Below are 18441 nucleotides of genomic sequence, written 5' to 3'. Positions count from 1 at the left end.
CATAGGTAAGGGTTATTCAAAGGTAGGAACTAAATAAAGAAGTCTTCTAGTCTGATTCCAAAGCTAGAGTTCTTTTCACTATATCATGCTGTATTTCTAAAAGTATTTGATTACATTAAAATGGCCTTTTTTTTAAAGGTTTTTGCAAGGTAATGGGGTTAAGTGGCTTGCCTAAGGCCACACAGCTAGGTAATTATTAAGTGTCTGAGATCAGATTAGAACTCAGGTACTCCTGACTCCAGGGCCAGTGCTCTATTCACTGTACCACCTAACTGCCCCCAACAACAATTTTTTGTTAAACAATTTTTAAAAAGTAAAAAAAAAATAAATTATATGGGGACTATGTGACAAGAATGGCAATTAGAGGAAAAATATGTAGGAAAAATATTTTTGGCAAATTGGCAAATAAAAACAACATATAAAGAACTTGATGAGGAATAGGTGAATATGAGCAAAGTTCATTCCTATGCCATGATTGAAAGGATTTTCTAAAAAGGAAGCACAACTTTTTTTTTAAAGATTTTAGTTTGAGTTCTACAATTTTTCCCCAATCTCTCCCCCACCCCCCACAGAAGGCAATTTGCCAGTCTTTTCATTGTTTCCATGGTATACGTTGATCCAAATTGAATGTGATGAGAGAGAAATCATATCCTTGAGGAAGAAACATAAAGTGTAAAGAGATAGCAAGACCAGACAATAAGATATCAGGTTTTTTTCACTGGTGGAAGCACAAATTCTCAATAATTTTGGAAAAAATAACTGTTTAACCTCACCATAAGAGAGATGAAAATGAACACAACATTGAAGAAGAGTTCATGCGTTAAACTGGTAAAAAATTCAATGCAATAAAAATTCAGTGCTGAATGGGTCACTGAGAAAAAAGCTATACTCATTTGGTACTGGTAGAATTATAAACTAGTAGATTCTTTTTTAGAAAGCAATCTGGAAAAAAGATATAAAAGATGATCAAGTCCTTTGAAATCTATTCTAAGAGAGATATCAAGAACAAAAGAAAATGTATGACTATAAACAGATTAACTTCCTCAAAACAAAACAAAACAAATACCATAGGATAAAAGCAGGAAAGAATAAGAAGCAAATTTGTAAAACATAAATATGCATTGCTTGGTCAAGGTTTAGTATCTGGATTACAACTTTTATCAGTAACTGAAGAGTTATTAAAAACTTATTTTTTCATGAGATTGCTTGAATTTTATAAGTCTTCTGTTTTATGAGACTCCAACTGAGATGATTATTTTAAAGAGCCATAAAATATAAATTCAATTTTAATTCAAGAATTTTTAAATTATAGATCTCATTAAATTAGATTAAATCAAACTCTTTTATTAGTTTTCTTAAGTGAACAAGACATATTGATACAGTTGAAATTGAAGTACTTAATATTAACTTTTTTCAATTACCTTGCAATATTTCCAGCAGCATAAACAATAGCGTTCTGTGAAACAGAAGCAACTCTGCTTATTCCTTTTCCATCATGGCCCAAATCATAAACCTGCAATTAAATAATTATGTTCAAATAATTTCCACCTTTCAAAGAAAAAAGGAAAAAAGTCACACAAAATCATGCCTATATATTTCTCCAAACTTTTTCTAAACTTATTTTATCTATTGTTCATGCAAGAATGGGAAATAAAAAGGACAAAGCTACATTACAGTAATTCTAAGAAACAGTTGGGGAATGTCATTTTAAAGAGCAAATAGCTCTAAAAACCCATCAATATCCTAATGAGTATCCAATCATTTCTACTAAGATGGAGAATTTTTCTTTTAATTTCTCTTAAATGTTAGGCAGAAATTTTTAGTTACCTGTATCACACCTTTTTCTGAGCGAGTGTATAAGATATTCCTGGAATTATCAATTGCAATCTGTACAATAGGATCTATGTTGAGGGGGGAAAAAATTGAACACAAGCCATTTAAAACAAAATAAGTTTGCTATACCAAACCTCTAAACCTTAAAGCCTTCATCCCACTGTTGTTTTAGCAAAGATTCCAAGCGACTTAAATGAGAGTTTTGCCAAGGAAATTTTTTGCCAGCTATTAGCTTATGAAATAACAGAAAATGTTTTGGAAAAAATTTAAAGTTCCACATAAATATAAGGTACTGTGTGTACTGAACTTTAGATGACTTATATTTTTCTTTTTTATCCACTTCTTATCCATGAAGACAGTCAAAAATTTCTAGAAAAATACAGATTTACTTGACAAGTGAGTTTCCTTTAGTTAATATGCAGGTATCATATATTTAATGAAAAGCCCAGTTCTAAACCAGTTTACCCCAACAAATATTTCTAAACAGGACAAAACAGGAACTAGTATTTATTTAAATCAATATATAGTTTACTCTTCTGGTAATTCTTTCTGGCTTGTCTACATAGTTTTTAGTAACCCTAGCAACAATACCTATAATATTTACTAAATAAAATTTACTATTTTAAGTATACATATAACATCTGTTACTTGAATAGTTCCTTACCATCTTCTGAGAATGTGAATTGCAGTATAGATGGAATAAGGAAAGAAAGTGAACTCTTTGAGTGATTTATCTTTCTGCACCTCTGGCTAAACCAGCCGGCTTCTGCCTGGACAAATATAAAAGATTATAATTCTGTTAACTCCCCTACGGTAATTATTCAATTTTACCTGCATATTTTTTGAACAAAATGTCAATGATTACAAAGGACTGTTAAAAACTAAAAATTGAAGGATGTCATTAAAACTTAAAGAACAGCTATTTGCTTATACATGCCATCCTTAATCTTTCTCTGGAAGTGTTGGTATGTAAATGCTATGCACTGGTAAATTAATTTTATATATATTCTTGAAAATTCTTAACTAAGCAATAAGGAAAAGGATATATATATGTAGATATATTTTTTAAAAAAACCCTAAACACTACAATTCTAAGAGGTTTATAGATTCCTGACCACCTCTATGTCACAGAAATTCCTTTCAAAAAGGCTCAATTATAGGAGGGGGCAGCAACCCCCCCCCCACAGAGCTCTGTATCTTTGGAAATATAGGTGGAGAAATTCAGTATTATTAGAAATGTTGGGAACAAGACACACACATTCACCACTGATGGATCTCAGGGGGATAACCACAGTGAAAGAAGGAAAGAAACATATAAAACAGAAAACATAAACAAAATAAATACAAGGTTGCTTTGAAGGGGAAACACTAACAACTGAAGGGTGGGGGATCTGAAAAAACCTGTAGGGTCAATCACTTTGGAAAATAATTTAGAATTATTGAAAAAAATTAATTTTAATTCATAGCATTGTGATTTTCTGAGTCAATAGTTCTGTGACTAAAAGTTATTATTACTTCTAGAAAATAAGGAGGGTCAATATGCTGAGTATCATAAATAGGTGTTACAAATTCTGGGTCAGTTCTGTGGAGAAATCATGCAATTTAATATAAAAAATCCTAGACAGAATGAGCAGATACATGGTTAGTGGGAGAATTCTTTTGGATCTGATGGTATTTACAACCAACCTTTTTTTTTTAACTTTTTTTTTTTAAGGTTTTTGCAGGGCAATGAGGTTAAGTGGCTTGCCCAAGGCCACACAGCTAGGTGATTTTTAAGTGTCTGAGACCGGGTTTGAACCCAGGTACTCCCGACTCCAGGGTGGGTGCTCTATCCACTGTGCTACCTAGCCACCTCAATGGGAGAATTCTTAAGCCTTACAGGAAGAGGAGAAAGATGAAACAATTTAAATTTCAAAATCAAAAGCTTTTGATAGATAAGATCAATTCAATTAGTATGAGGAGCCATAAAATGAATAAAAATATGTGTTATCAAATATCTCTAATAAAAGTTTGATATCAAGGCAGCTAGGTGGCGTATAGTGGATAAAGCACCAGCCTTGGAGTCGGGAGTACCTGGGTTCAAATCCGGTCTCAGACACTTAATAATCACCTAGCTGTGTGGCCTTGGGCAAGCCACTTAACCCCATTTGACTTGCAAAAACCTAAAAAAAAAATGCAACAACATTGGAGAAGTTGTGGAAAGATCAGTACTCTCCTCACTATTGGTGGACCTTTGAATCAGCACAACCTTCCCGGAATACAATCTGAAATTATGTTAATAAAGAGGCTAAAATGTTCATACACTTTGACCTAGAAATTCCATTGACAGGAATATACATTGAGATCACTGATAAAGATGTTCCAAATGCACCAAACTATTTATAGCAGGACTCTTTATGATAGCAAAGAAGTGAATACAAAGTAAATGCCCATTCATTGGAGTATGACTAATAAACAAACTGTGGTACAGGAATGTGATGGCATCATTGTGTTGTAAGACAAAGACAATGAATACAGAGGAAGTATGAAAAGACTTACATGAAATGAAACAAAGTGAAAACAGCCAAAAAAACCCGATAGATACAATGACTACAACAATGTAAAAGAACCACCACCCAGAAATAAATAAATAAATGGTTAGAAATAATAGAGATTAACCTAAAAAAAAAGAAATAATAGAGATTAATTTAAGCTCCAAAGAGATGAGTAGATACCATCTCTCCCCTTACATACATATTCCCTTTGCAGATTTGGAAAGTTAGGGGGAGAAAAGCATCCACAAGTATGGATTACTACATGTATTAACAAACAGAAATTTCCAATGTACCGATTTCCTGATTTTTTTTTCTTTTCCTTTTAAGAAAATCAAAAACTCTGAACTTATACCTTCTACTGAAACTGGCAAAAATGAGAAAAATGAGAAAAAGCTAATATTGCATGGGTTTTAGGAAGACAGGCACACTAAAAGTCTATTGGTGAAGCTGTGCCACCAATAAAACTAAAAAAAAAAAGATAAAATGAGGGAGTAGGTCAGATAAACTCTTAAGTTCCTCTTAATTCAAAAATTTTCTGATTCAGCCAAATCTACAAAAATTAGAAAAGGGAACGTTTTATTCAATTAACTTCTGAAATTTTTGAGAAAACACAATCAATATTGAACAAGAATCACAATTTTTAAAGGTAATTAATTTGGACTTAAACTAAGTACTTGAAGGTAGAGGCTATCTTTTGCCTCTTTTTGTAGCTTCAGGGTTTATTTTAGCACAGTGGCTAGGCCGAGGTAGAAGCTTAATAAATATTTATGGCCTGACTTAAACAATGATTTACATCTCTGCTAACAATTCAATCCTCATTCTGATTCCTCAATTATATGTCCCTAATTGGACAAAATAACCCAAGATTCTAGAAAGACAGGACAGTGGAATTTGAAGAAACTTAGGGGAAAAATTTATAGGGGGTACACTTTCTTTTTGACAAAAGATATAATTTTTAAGATTTTTATCTTTTACTTGAAAAGCAAATTGAAACTTTTATAAGCAAATTCTTCTATATTCTTTCTTAATAGAAAATATTAAGTCCAGAACAGTTCTCATTTTCAAATAACCACAATCTTTAAAATAAAATATCTCAAAAAATCTAACCATCCCCACCTTCATCAAAAGATTGATAATTGAATCTAGTTTCCTACAAATTGAATACTTACTTGGTATGCTACTTCATATAAACAACCATCCTTTCCAGCCAAGAAAATTCTACCATTATCCGTGGAAGTGATTGTCAAAAGATAAGTATTGTCAGTGGGTAGTGAATACAAAGGATCTGGAAGTAACTGCATTCCACCAGACATACTGTCATTAAGGACTCCAATACCTAGTTTAAGTCAAGAAACAATGAAATATTTCAAAACTCTCAGAGAAATATTTACTTTTTTTTGGATTTAAAGCATAATCATATGTATTTAATATAAAGTACTGTAATCGGTCATACTTAAAATGTGCTAGGCAAGTTAATCTTGCCATGGTTTTGAAAAAGAAATATTTATTTTTTTATCAATTAATACTTAAGTAAAATATCATCTAAAGATATTTGAAGAAATCCTTAAACACATGATGGAATCATTTACCAGACAAATATGGAAAAAATTTGAGATGGGCCAAATTGATGTGAACTTAAGAGTACAATTTTTCTTCAAGCATATATTAAATTTAAAGAATTAAGCATTGAATCATCTAAAATGCATTTCTAAAATAATCTTTTCTTTCAAATATGTATCTATATTTAGATCAAAAATTTTGCCTTTAAAACAAGTATTAGGACTCAAAAAGACCAGGAATCACTACTAAATTCTGAACAAATCAGCATGTCTTCATGAAGCAAATAAATTAGATTTCCCCAACTTATGACGAAATGTCATATTCTTTCCAATTACATAATTAATGAAGTTAATATCGAGTAGATGAAAGCATTCAAAATATTTTTATTTAAAATGCAATAAATCGGGGTAGTTAGGTGGCATAGTGGATAAAGCACCGGCCTTGGAGTCAGGAGTACCTGGGTTCAAATCTGGTCTCAGACACTTAATAATTACCTAGCTGTGTGGCCTTGGGCAAGCCACTTAACTCCATTTGCCTTGCAAAAAAAACTACAAATAAAAAAAAATAAAAAAATAAAATACAATAAATCCACATACATACCTGTTTGCAAATTAGCATAGCTCAGTCCTAGAATCACTATGTCTACAGGGGTGGCCAGAACCAGGAGGTGTCTTACATGAGGCTGAAAAATACCTTTTAAAAGGATAAATTCAGATAAAGAGATCATTCTTAAGGAGGAACACCACAAGTTTATTAAAAAAATACTTATTCTGTGTTTAGTAAATTTTTTACTATCTGAATTAAGTCTAATTTGTCTTGATTTAATATATGTATTATTTCTAACATGATGTTCAAAACAACTTTCTAACATGATATAACTTGAGACCACAAATAATCTGTCTCATTTAATTGAATAGCAAACACTGGAGAGAATTCTTGCAATGACTAACATTCAGAATAAGGGTTGCATAGCAAAGTGACAGATTATAAATACAAAAATAAGGTATTTCCTGGTAATTTTAAAACAAACTCTATTTTTTTTTAAATTAAATTCACAGGACAGGTATCTGTGGGAAAACCAATTAGAGGGCAAACATAAATCATGATTGACCTTTAAAAAATGACCTCCATTCCTAAAACATTAAATTCAGGCTTAACCCCCCCCCCCCCCTTAAACTTCTATCAGGTAACATAGTTATTTCAATACTAATCAGCAACCTGGATAAAGGGAGGATATGAGATAAAATTTTAATTCATTTATTATATTATTTGTTCCCAACTATAAAGGGAGTTTGGGAGGAATTAGGTTTCAAGACATTAGGTAAAATGACTGGGTATTTTATGAATTTCATTTAGCAAATGCAAGACCAAGTATCAAAATTCCAAAAGAACAATGTAGCCATTGGAAATAACAGCACATCTAACAATTCTTTTTATATATTAGAAAATTACATTAAATAAATCTAAAATATGGCTACCTGAAATCAAGTTTAAATAATAAATTTTTAGTTTCCATAAAGAAAAAATATAAAATATTTCAGATAAGAGAATGGAAGTTATTAGCTAAAAAAATTATTTTCACACTTATAATGAAGTCTAAATTATTTTAATTTCAATTGGTGTAATATAAGAACAAGAATTCAGAAGAAAAAAATGAATTCTAACCATCTGGAGAGATACATCCCCACCCCCCCAGATCTACATGCTCTCTCTCTCACTTACCAGGCTTTGGCTTCACAAGACCCACAGCGAGAATAGTTTCACTAAGTCCATCAAAGTAGGCAAGATCCCCTCTGTCAGTAATTGAAAGAAAAATTATACAAGTATGAATAACAGAATTCTGTCAATATTCAAATTTACCAAGTAAATTTTTAATTACTACTTTTTAGTAATTGGAAAAATCAGAGTAATTTATAGAAACAGGGCAGATAGGTGCTAAGAGTGAATGAAGTGCTGGGACTGGAATCAACAAAACTTCCTGAATTCAATTCTAGCCTTGGATCTTGGCCAAGTCACTTAACCCTGTTTGCCTAAGTTAAAAACAGCAAACTCCAGTATCATAGTCAAGAAAACCCAAAATGGAATCATAGCATCAGACACAAATGAAAAATCACAAAACAACAAAATAAACAAGCATCCATGAACTTCCAACTTGTATTTATTTTTTTTTAGGTTTTTGCAAGGCAAATGGAGTTAAGTAGTTTGCCCAAGGCCAAACAGCTAGGTAATTATTAAGTGTCTGAGGCCAGATTTGAACTCAGGTACTCCTGACTCCAGGGCAGGTGCTCTATCCACTATGCCACCTAGTCGCCCCATCCAACTTGTATTTAAAAGTATACATCTTGCATTAAACTTCTGCGAAGGACATTGTTTCAAAAACCAATATATAATAAAGAGCATACAAATGTTTTCCTCAGAAATGTTTTAGACATATTGTATTTAAATATCCATAGTAAAACATAAGAAACTCCAACTACTATAGAAACACAGTATTTATGGATACATTATTTATTACATTATTTCAGATCTGAGTGGTTACACTGGGATGTGACAGAAATGGTGAGGGTGAGGAATAGAGGGAAAGAAAAAAAATCAAATGTCTGATGAGGATGTATGATGGTCAGTAGCATACAAGGTAGGACTATGTCTTTAGGGTTCACTCCATAGTTTAGCAGAAAAATAAAATAAAAACTAACACATTCATTCAACTCTATAGTTAACCTTTAAAAGAGTAATACTGGATTATGCTCAATCTATCAACAATAAAAGGGTGACTATCCAAGAAATCACTTGTAGATTGCAGATCTTCATACTTTTCAAGCAATTGTGTATTTCACTTATGTCAATTGTATCTAATGGCACCTTTTCATTTCTTCAAGTGGAACTATATTCAAATTATGCTTTTTCAATGCAGTGAAATAAAGCACCAGATTGTAAGTCAGGGGACATGTATGCTAAACCTAGTCAAGCCACTAACTGATTGTGTGATTCCCCCCCGCCTCAATTTCCTTGATTTTTTTTTTTTTTAGATTTTTGCTAGGCAATGGGGTTAAGTGGGCTTGCCCAAGGCCACACAGCTAGGTCGTTATTAAGTGTCTGGAGCCGGATTTGAACTCAGGTACTCCTGACTCCAGGGCCGGTTCTCTATCCACTGTGCCACCTAGCCACCCCAATTTCCTTGATTTTTAATGAAGCAGCTAGATTACTGCATCACTAATGTCCTTGCTAGATATTTAAGTTTTATGATTATACCAAAGTTAACAAAAGTAGCTTCTATTTTTCATCAAAATGTAATGTGGTACTTAACTACCTAAAAATAACACAAAAGCAATAGTCAGCAACTTTTCCAATAACTTAAAATTGTAAAGCTTTCAAAAATAAAATGGGCAAAAAGTACAAGTACTGATTAAACAAGAAATGCCAATGTAAGAGAAAATTTGGATAAAGCATATAAAAAACAAAACTCTAGCTTACTACAAAGTTTACAAAGTAATAAATACAATCATCTTGTTTATCCTAGAATTCCAAAGAGCTTTTTGGGAATGATCTGAATAACTTGATCTGTTTAAAAAAGATAGCAAATGGAGGAAGTGTGAATTGAAGCCTGAATGGAAAACCAAATGATAAGTTTTTCTTTTTTTTTCTTTCTGCAAGGCAATAGGATTAGGAAACTTGCTGAAGGTCACACAGCTAGATAATTATTAAGTGTTTAAGGTTGGTCCTCCTGACTATGGGGGCCAGTGCTCTATCCACTGCACCACTTAGCTGTCCCTGTTAAGTTTTTGAAAAGGAGTTTTTTAACTTCTTACATAGATTATTAGAAGTGTAGGACAGGGGTGGCTAGGTAGCGCAGTGGATAGAGCACCGGCCCTGGAGTCAGGAGTACCTGAGTTCAAATCCGGCTCCAGACACTTAATAACGACCTAGCTGTGTGGCCTTGGGCAAGCCACTTGCCCCATTTGCCTTGCAAAATAAAAAAAAAAGGAAGTATAGTAGAATACTCTAATTAAAATCAGAAGTACATTTTGGGTGTTAAGAGTCCTAGTTTCAAAGTCAGAGGAATCTTTCTTTTCTTATGTATTAAAAACATACATACCCATCTTCATAGTTCCACATAAATATGTCACTGTCAATAGTTAGCCATGCCCTCCCAATTTCAGGGAATACACCCATCATACAGTTACACTGCATATCTGAAGCATTATAGATGTAAGGCATAAATGTTTTGATCTTATTTGAAACCTGTTTCCAAAAGCTTAAAAAGTTGTTTAAATAACTTAAAATTTCTTCATGTCCCATACAGAGTAAATAACCTATGAAGTATTAGTAGATTTTATCTTCAATTAAAACATAATTTTTAAGGCAGAAAAATTCTTAGGAATACTTTAGGATGAGCAATATATTGCATGTCTATTTGTGATATTTAATTTTAGCTACCTTAGCCACAATTTCAATTAAAAATGTACAGAATTTTAACATCAAAGCTTAAAATAAGAAAAATTGTTCATGAAAAAAGGGAACAAAAATTATATACAAGTAGGTTCTGATTAATGCAAATAATGAATTCCCCTTGAATTAGCTTGAATTTGTAGGTACATATTTCCATTAGGCTGTAACTAATTACCACATTTGAAACAATTATGACTGAAAAATTCAAAGACCTGCAAGGGGATTTGGTGTTCACACTAACTGGGATACAACTATGTATGGTACTTGGAAGTCATAAACAGGTGTCAATTTCACAGACACATGTGAAAGAGGACTTAATTTATAGTAAGTAAGAATCATAAGTCCAAACTATGTTACTAGTTGTATGACCACAGGTTAAAACTATTCAATCTCTGAGCCTCGGGTTCCTTCTCTATAAAATAATAAAGATGCTAAATAAGAGATTTAAGTCTTTGCATGTATGAACACAATAAAAAAATTGTTCTTTGCAATTTATATAAACTAATAAGACTAGAAAATATAAAAATGAGAGCCATAGAACAATTCTGATAAAAAATTTAAAGTACTATAATTGTGTTAAATGTAAATTAAAAATGAGATGGGCTAGAGTGTGAGACAAAAAATAATAAAATATTTTTTAAGTACTTCAGAAGAACAGAGTGGAAATTCTAGGAATAAAACAAATCTTTTGCTAGTTTTTCTATTTATGTTCTGTTCTTATTCCATTTGCATTCCTTTCCATTACCTATTTGCCACTGCAAATATTTCAAAAATAAATTCCTTTTCGTTTTTAATCAACCAGTTCTTAGTTTTTTGTATAATTTCCTTGATCCCTTTATCAAAGGCCATAATTCATTAAAATATATAATAGTCTTAAAAAAAAGTAAGTCAAATGGTAAATGTACATATATTACAGAAAAAATAATGAAGTACACCCTACTCTCAAAAATTAAAATTTAGGAAATGCTCCAAACATGTTTTTTATCATTCTACTAAGATACAATTATCTTCCAGAAACCCTGCTCCTGGCATCCCACGATTTCCTGTAGCAAGAAGAATAGTTACAGTCATTTTTTAAGAGATGAATCCATGAATAACTGTGAGGACTACTTGAACAGGAGCATACTAACTTACAAATCAACTTAACTAGGGGCAAAATGTTTGTATTGCAAAATGATTTATTAGAGATTTCTTTAAATAGTTTCCTGTCAAAAATACATTTTAAATTATACAATCTACAAAGTTTTTCAGGAATATATCTTATGCACATGGTACACAACGCTGACTTTTGAACATAATAACATATTTTTAATGACAAAAACTAAACCAAAAAATAAAATAACGTATAGAGACACAGACACACACAGACACAGACACACACACACACACAATATAGGATACGGCCAAACTGTTCAACAAGCTCAGGGGGGAGAGGAACTCGTCGAATTGAACTGATTTCTGGAAGATTAGGTACTGAGAGCAAACCAGGTCCTTGTAGAGGGTAATCCATGTCTGACATGCCTGAAACTGTGGGACTATCTGCAAAAAAGAGAACCATTTATTCAAAGATTATTTGGGGGCATTAAAATTTTTTTTGTAAATGATGGTTTCTAGTGGCTTAGCAATTGATCAGTAGGGTTAGTGAGCTTGGTTATTCTCCTGAAGCCCTTAAGCAAATTTAAATCTAAATCTAATCTGGATCTAAAATCAGGAAAATAAAAATATCTGAAGCCTTCCTGAAAAAAAAATAGACTACTTCCTTCTATTTATCTTCTATAACATTTCTGAAGTATAGTTTTCTAGTTATTTATGGTATATTTTTATTATCTCCCCAACTACATGACAAACACTTCAATGGAAAAAAGCATGTGGTTTTGGATGCTTTAAAATTACCAAATAAAGCATTATAAGGATAAAACTTTGTATTCTCTTTGATTAACTTTTTTCTTCTCATGGAACATGCCATTCTTTTGCAATAAAGGTAACTCAATAGGTACATAAACATAAGCAAAGAGACAGAAGACAGAGGGAGAAAATTTATAAATACAAAATATTTATAATAGAATACTATTGTACTATAAGAAATGATGAAAGTAATGGTTTCAGAGAAAGCCAGGTACATGTGTATAAAAAGATGCAGAGTGAAGTAAGCAGAACCAAGAGAACAGTAACTACATGTAAATAACAACCTTTAAAGATTAAAACCCCTAAAAATACGCCAGAAAAAGATTCCAAAGGATTGAGAGGTGAGTGTAGACTGAGAGTGTAGGCTGAGACATATATTTTTTTGGTTATGGTCAATGAAGCAATTTGTTTTCCTTAACTGTACTTACTGGATACAGGGAGTTTTCTGTTTTGTTTTGTTTTCTTTTTTGATAGGAAAGATGGAGAATCAAGAGAGTGGAGGGTAATGTCAAAAAATAAGAAAAGTGTCAATTACATATCTACACAGAAGAAAATAGAAGGCTTTTCTTAAGAGGACAAAGAAATAGAGCAGTGTTGAAAATACATTAAATTTAACATATAATTTCAAAAGTACTATATAAATGCTTATACAATCCTTTTTTGTTCATTTTTATTTTGAAATGTTCATATTTGTCCAATTCATAATAAAAACTTTAAAAAAATGAAACATTAAAACTAAGATAGGTACCTCTCCAAAATGTTTATCCATTAGGTTAATGATAATACTCATACAAGCCACTTGTCAAATGTTGGATAACAGCTGTTTATAGTTTGGAACCAAAAATAATAGAAGAGGGGAATCTTTACAGGAGGCAATTCTTTGTGGGAACAGTATTAATTGTCAATCTATTTTCCCACTCTTCAAGTCTCCACATGTAGGTTTAAAACTCCCCAAAAGGGAAATGACGGGAATAATACACCAGAATTGAGAAGTAAAGATCTCAAACTACTCTGCTATCTGGCTTTACATAGTGGATTACAGACGTGAGGGGGAAAGGATCAGAATAATAGAGAAGCATTGTACTGTCCCCTTGTAAATGTTGATGCTGACCAATCGGACACACAAACAGATAAATACTATTCTGAATTCTTGCCTAGATCATCAAGTCCTCAATACCTCAATCACCCAAGGTTCCCAATTAGTCTTTCCCCACCACCCCCATTCAGTTTTCTCTACAGCACTAATCTATTCTTCATAATACTGCCAATATAATCTCAAAAGCATAGGTCTGATCATGGCACTTCCCTGTTAACTTTCAGCAGTCTGGGATAAAACACAAATTCCTTAGTCAAGAATGTAAATGCTTCCACAATCTAGGCCTAGTGTACTTTAACAATCTTATTTCCCAGTATTTTCTATTACACACACTTGTTTTAGTCAAATTGGACTTGCCATTTCTTCCCTCTGTGAACTCCCAAAAGCTATCAATCATGCCTGGGACACATTCCCTCTGCTTTTCCACCTCAGAATGCTTCCATCCTTTAATGCTCGGTTCCCATAAGCTCTTTGAAACCTTCCCCAAACTAACTGCTCAGAATGGTCTTTCCCTCCTCAGATTACTTTGAATTTTTTTATTTTTCTCTGTACACATTACAAGTCTAGTTCAGAAACTTTCATTCCTGTCCAGCACAGTTTAGTAGGTACTTATAAATGCTTGCTGAATAATGCCTAGACTTAATTCTGACAAGGATATAAAGACTAGCTTGTAGAATTTAAATGAAGCTATTTAACAGAACGTTAGAACTGAAGACTTAAGGGGCCAGCTAGGGCAACCTGACCCAATTCATAAATCTTCCCTCCAATAGATAAACTGTAAAATCAGCAGACAAGACTACTCCCAAACTGGATATGCCATCCCGATCTGTGCAGCAACAAGGTGGGCTATTCTTTCTCAATCTTTCTCTCCCCCCCCCTTCACAGCTCATCAGACACCGCCTTCCTCCGTGTGGCCTTCCTTGCTTGCCCCCTGGAGACTTCAGCTTTCTTATCAGGTTTCTTTTTTTTTTTTAGGTTTTTTTCAAGGCAATGGGGTTAAGTGGCTTGCCCAAGGCCACACAGCTAGGTAATTGTTAAGTGTGTGAGACCAGATTAGAACCCAGGTACTCCTGACTCCAGGGCCGGTGCTTTATCCACTAGCCGCCCCCCTCTTATCAGGTTTCCGCCTGCCTCCCTCCCTCCTGAGTTTCCTCCAGAAGGAAGCCCCTTGAGGGCTAGGCTCTGCGGGCCTGGCATAACAAAAGCTGCAATGACTCTACATCCCGGGCTCAGCCGGGGCGCGGGAGCAAGCGGGTCTCACTTGGGGCCGGCACCATGAGCAGCTCCGACAGGTCGGGATAGAGGCGGTCGTCCTGCACTTGGCGGTCGATGAGCCGCCCCGCGTTCTCCAAAGCCTCCTGCAGGGCCGCCACGGCCGCAGGAGTTACCGCCGCGGCCGCCGGGCTCACGAGCGAGGACGGCATCGTCAGCGACCGATCCTCAACCTGCGTGGCCGCCGTCACGCCCTCGGTGGCAGAAAGCGGCGGAAGATCTGAAATGAAGAAGAGAAAAGAGAGAGGCAGAGCCAGAAGAGGTGTGCGGCCCGGGAGCGCCCGGCAAAAGCGCGCCGCGGCGCCCGGCAGTGACGTACTTCCGGTGCCATGGTCCCGCTGCTTTGGACTTCCGTTGTTGGGGTGAGGGTGGGGGTGGGGGTGGGGGTGGGGGTGGGGGGGAGACGAAAGGGGCCCTGGCTGAGGCGGGGGGGGTGAGGGAGAAGGGGCTGGAGCCCCGGGAGACGGGGAGAGGAACGGGCAGGCGGAGGGGGAGGGGGAAGGGGAAGGGCCGGGGCTCGGAGCCCCGCGGCGGGAGGCAGAGTCCGGGCCCTGCGGCGGGCGCGCTGGTCCCCCGGCCGCTAGGGGCGCCGGAACGCCCGGGCCCGTGCCAGGGCCGCCCCGCGCGGGGGGCTCCTCCCCCGGCGCCCGGGAACGCGGCTCCTCGGTGGTGCGGGCCGAGCGCGAGGGAGGGGCCGCGCCGCGCCGCGCCCCGCAGACCCGCGGGCCTGGGGACCCGGCCCAGGCCAGCACCCGGCGCCCGGGCTTGTTGCAGATGTTGGTGGAGCGCTCGCGCACTTTGAGATTTGTAACAAAGTAGCACGGGCAAGAATTTACGCAAACAAAAAAGATAAACTATCAATATTTCCCATGAATTACAATTTTGCGGTAATAGATACTTGCTTCAGAGTGCCTCATTGCCGCCTGAAGTCGACCAGAACTATGGAGTCGCCAAGGCCTAGGGAGACAGTCTTGCTTGGGGCTGAGGACATCGGCACACAGCTGAAAAGAACAGACCCTGCTCTCCAGATGTTTGTCTGTGGGGAAACTAGGACTATTCCGGAACCTTCCGTGCTTGGCTCTGCAATAGCTGGTGGCTATAAAGACCAAAATGGAACGATCGGTGACCTCACGAAGCTTACAGTATTATTGGGGAGCTTTATTCATTGGATGAGAAAACTATTTTACAAAAATAGAGTAAGATGGGGAACCAAGTGTTGAAGAATCAAAATAGATTTTCCTGTGGGAGACATATGATTTGAGCTTTGAGGGAAATAGGAAGTTAAAAGGAATGGAGGTGGAAGATGGAATGTCATGTTCAGTGTCAAGAAGGAAAATAATACGAGATAATCATAGGAAGGTAAACTAAAGCCAGGTGGTAAAGAGTTTTATATATGAAACATGCTAATTGGTTCATTTTCCTGCAATCCATTGTTCTTTGACCCACTCACTTTAAGAGTAAGTTATGGGGGCGTCTAGGTGGCACAGTGGATAAGGCACAGGCCCTGGAGTCAGGAGTCCCTGGGTTCAAATTCTGTCTCAGACACTTAATCATTACCTAGCTGTGAGGCCTTGGGCAAGCCACTTAACCCCGTTTGCCTTGGAAAAAAAAAGAGTAAGTTATGTTCACAGACTGGAAGCCAACTCACACTTGTTTCAATCAGCTGGACCTTCTGCCTGTGAGAGCAAGGAATCTGTGCCATATATTGCTTTTGGCCATCCCGAAGCGCAAAGGGCTTCAGGCTGGCTTAGCCCCAAAGGGCTGCTGCTGCCACCCTGTTACTTTGGTCTACTATCACACTTGGGGATAGGGAGAGGAAAACAAAGAGAGGGAAACCAACCCTTACACACAAGACCCAACAAAAACGTTTTACAAACCAGTAATCAAGCAACCACCCAACTCTTTGTCCTGCCCTTTCCCCAGTGAGAAACTGGTAGCAGCTGCTTCCCAGTACTGCACTCCTTTGGAAAATTCAAAAGCATTTGAATGGGGGAAATCATATACATATACATATATATATATATATGTATATATTTGTGCATATATGTATGTGTATATATATATATACTCACACATATACATACATACACACATATACACATATGTACTTTTTGTTCTGTTTATATTTCTTAATTTGTGTTTGGAATGTGTTGGTATGAACATTTAAAGAGTCTGTGGGAGCTCATCATTGGCCTCCCTGGCTCCAGGTGAGGGTTACAATAAAGAGTGCTTGGCAAGAAAAAAATTTAAGTTATGGGGACAGCTAGGTGACACAGTGGACAGACCAATTCGAATTGGTGACTGAATTCAAATCCAGCCTAGACACTGAATACTTGCTTAACTTTGTGACCCTGAGCAAGTCACCTAACCCCATTGCCTTGTAAAAATAAAAGTTATGTAGTTGTAACTTTTTTTTAGATTTTTTTTTTTTCTCCACAAGGCAAACGGGGTTAAGTGGCTTGCCCAAGGCCACACAGCTAGGTAATCATTAAGTGTCTGAGACCGGATTTGAACCCAGGGACTCCTGACTCCAGGGCCGGTGCTTTATCCATTGCCACCTAGCTGTCCCCTAGTTCTAACTTTTAATCTTTTCTTCAAACATCCTTTATTGAATATATGTAGGGAATTATTGTAAACAATGCATTTAATATTTCTAGGTCTGCATTTGTGAAGTTTTATACCTTATAAATAGTCAGTTTTTGTCATTCACAGCAGAAAATCAGTATATTCCTTTCTAGTGCTATTCAGTATTCTCCAGAGGTCAAGCATATCTACCTTTTTCTATAATTTTATTTATTTATTTGAAAAAGACTGGGGTGGGGTGGCTAGGTGGCACAGTGGATAAAACACCGGCCCTGGAGTCAGGAGTCGCTGGGTTCAAATCCGGTCTCAGACACTTAATGATTACCTAGCTGTGTGGCCTTGGGCAAGCCTCTTAACCCTGTTTGCCTTGCAAAAAGCTAAAAAAAAAAAAAGACTGGGGCTAGATATATAGACTTGAGTCATTTACAAACTCATAGGTACTGGTAAGATCATGAGAAAAAAGAACAGAGAAGGAAGAAAAAGGGACTCAATATAGAACCTTGTGACATACTCTTAATTAAGAGATGTCATATGGAAGCTGAAACAGGAAAGGAGAGTGAGGAGCCATCAGACGTGGAAAAGAACTGCAAGAGTACATCACAAATAATGAATGAATGAAAAATCATTTATTAAGCAAAATGTGGGGCATACAAATAGAAAACCAAGGACATCTGTTCTCAAATGGAAGCTTACATTCAGATGGAGCCCAAAATACATATAGGAAGTTTCAACTGCAATATTAATGGGAAAGTCTTTTGATCTTTAGGATGCAAGAGCAAGGCAGATGGTGACAGATCATCTTTAATGTCATATCCATTAGTAAAATCATATCTGTGACTGCTGCCAACCACTTGAGAGAGCAAATGACTCATAATGAACACTTCCTTTTCCAGGTTTACAGTAACTGGCTGCTGAGGAGATGTGGGTTTGCAAAACCTTCAGTTACAATTATAAAGGCAAATCTTTCCAGGGATTACTTCTCTGGAAGATGACTGCGGAAACTGAACTGGAAGCAGGACAAGTGATTTAGGGTTAGGTACTGGTATAACTAGGTTTCAGGGCTCACCTGCCTGTTGGTAGCAGTTGGCTATTGGTGTTTATTGTGGAGAGGAAATTGGGTCTCTTGTCACAAGTGTTGTTCACCTTGATAATGACTGTGGAAAGTGAACTGGAAGGAACTATTCTCCAGAAAGCAGAGTTGACACAGAA

General features: G+C 36.1%; 1 protein-coding gene across 3 annotated transcripts in view; it reads right to left on the bottom strand.

The window, feature by feature from the left end:
- Nucleotides 1–15272, bottom strand: part of NUP155 (nucleoporin 155) — a 51502-nt gene extending 36230 nt beyond the window's left edge. Inside the window, exons 1-10 of one of the 3 annotated variants that reach the window (XM_074207578.1) lie at nt 14969–15272; nt 14639–14869; nt 11778–11915; nt 10024–10120; nt 7650–7720; nt 6528–6620; nt 5537–5703; nt 2498–2603; nt 1828–1901; nt 1422–1513 (exon numbers count right to left, since the gene is read on the bottom strand). In XM_074207578.1, the coding sequence (XP_074063679.1) occupies nt 1422–1513; nt 1828–1901; nt 2498–2603; nt 5537–5703; nt 6528–6620; nt 7650–7720; nt 10024–10120; nt 11778–11915; nt 14639–14801 (1001 nt within the window). In that variant the 5' untranslated portion in view covers nt 14802–14869; nt 14969–15272. Of the gene's footprint in view, nt 1–1421; nt 1514–1827; nt 1902–2497; nt 2604–5536; nt 5704–6527; nt 6621–7649; nt 7721–10023; nt 10121–11777; nt 11916–14638 lie in introns of all 3 variants that reach the window. The other 2 variants (XM_074207580.1, XM_074207579.1) reach the window with 2 other exon arrangements.
- Nucleotides 15273–18441: the final 3169 nt, after the last annotated feature.

The sequence above is a fragment of the Macrotis lagotis genome, chromosome X, assembly GCF_037893015.1.
Source record: "Macrotis lagotis isolate mMagLag1 chromosome X, bilby.v1.9.chrom.fasta, whole genome shotgun sequence".
NCBI classification, from domain to species: Eukaryota; Metazoa; Chordata; class Mammalia; order Peramelemorphia; family Peramelidae; genus Macrotis; species Macrotis lagotis.
Note: the sequence above shows the minus strand (reverse complement) of the source record. Positions and strands in the feature narration are given on the sequence as shown.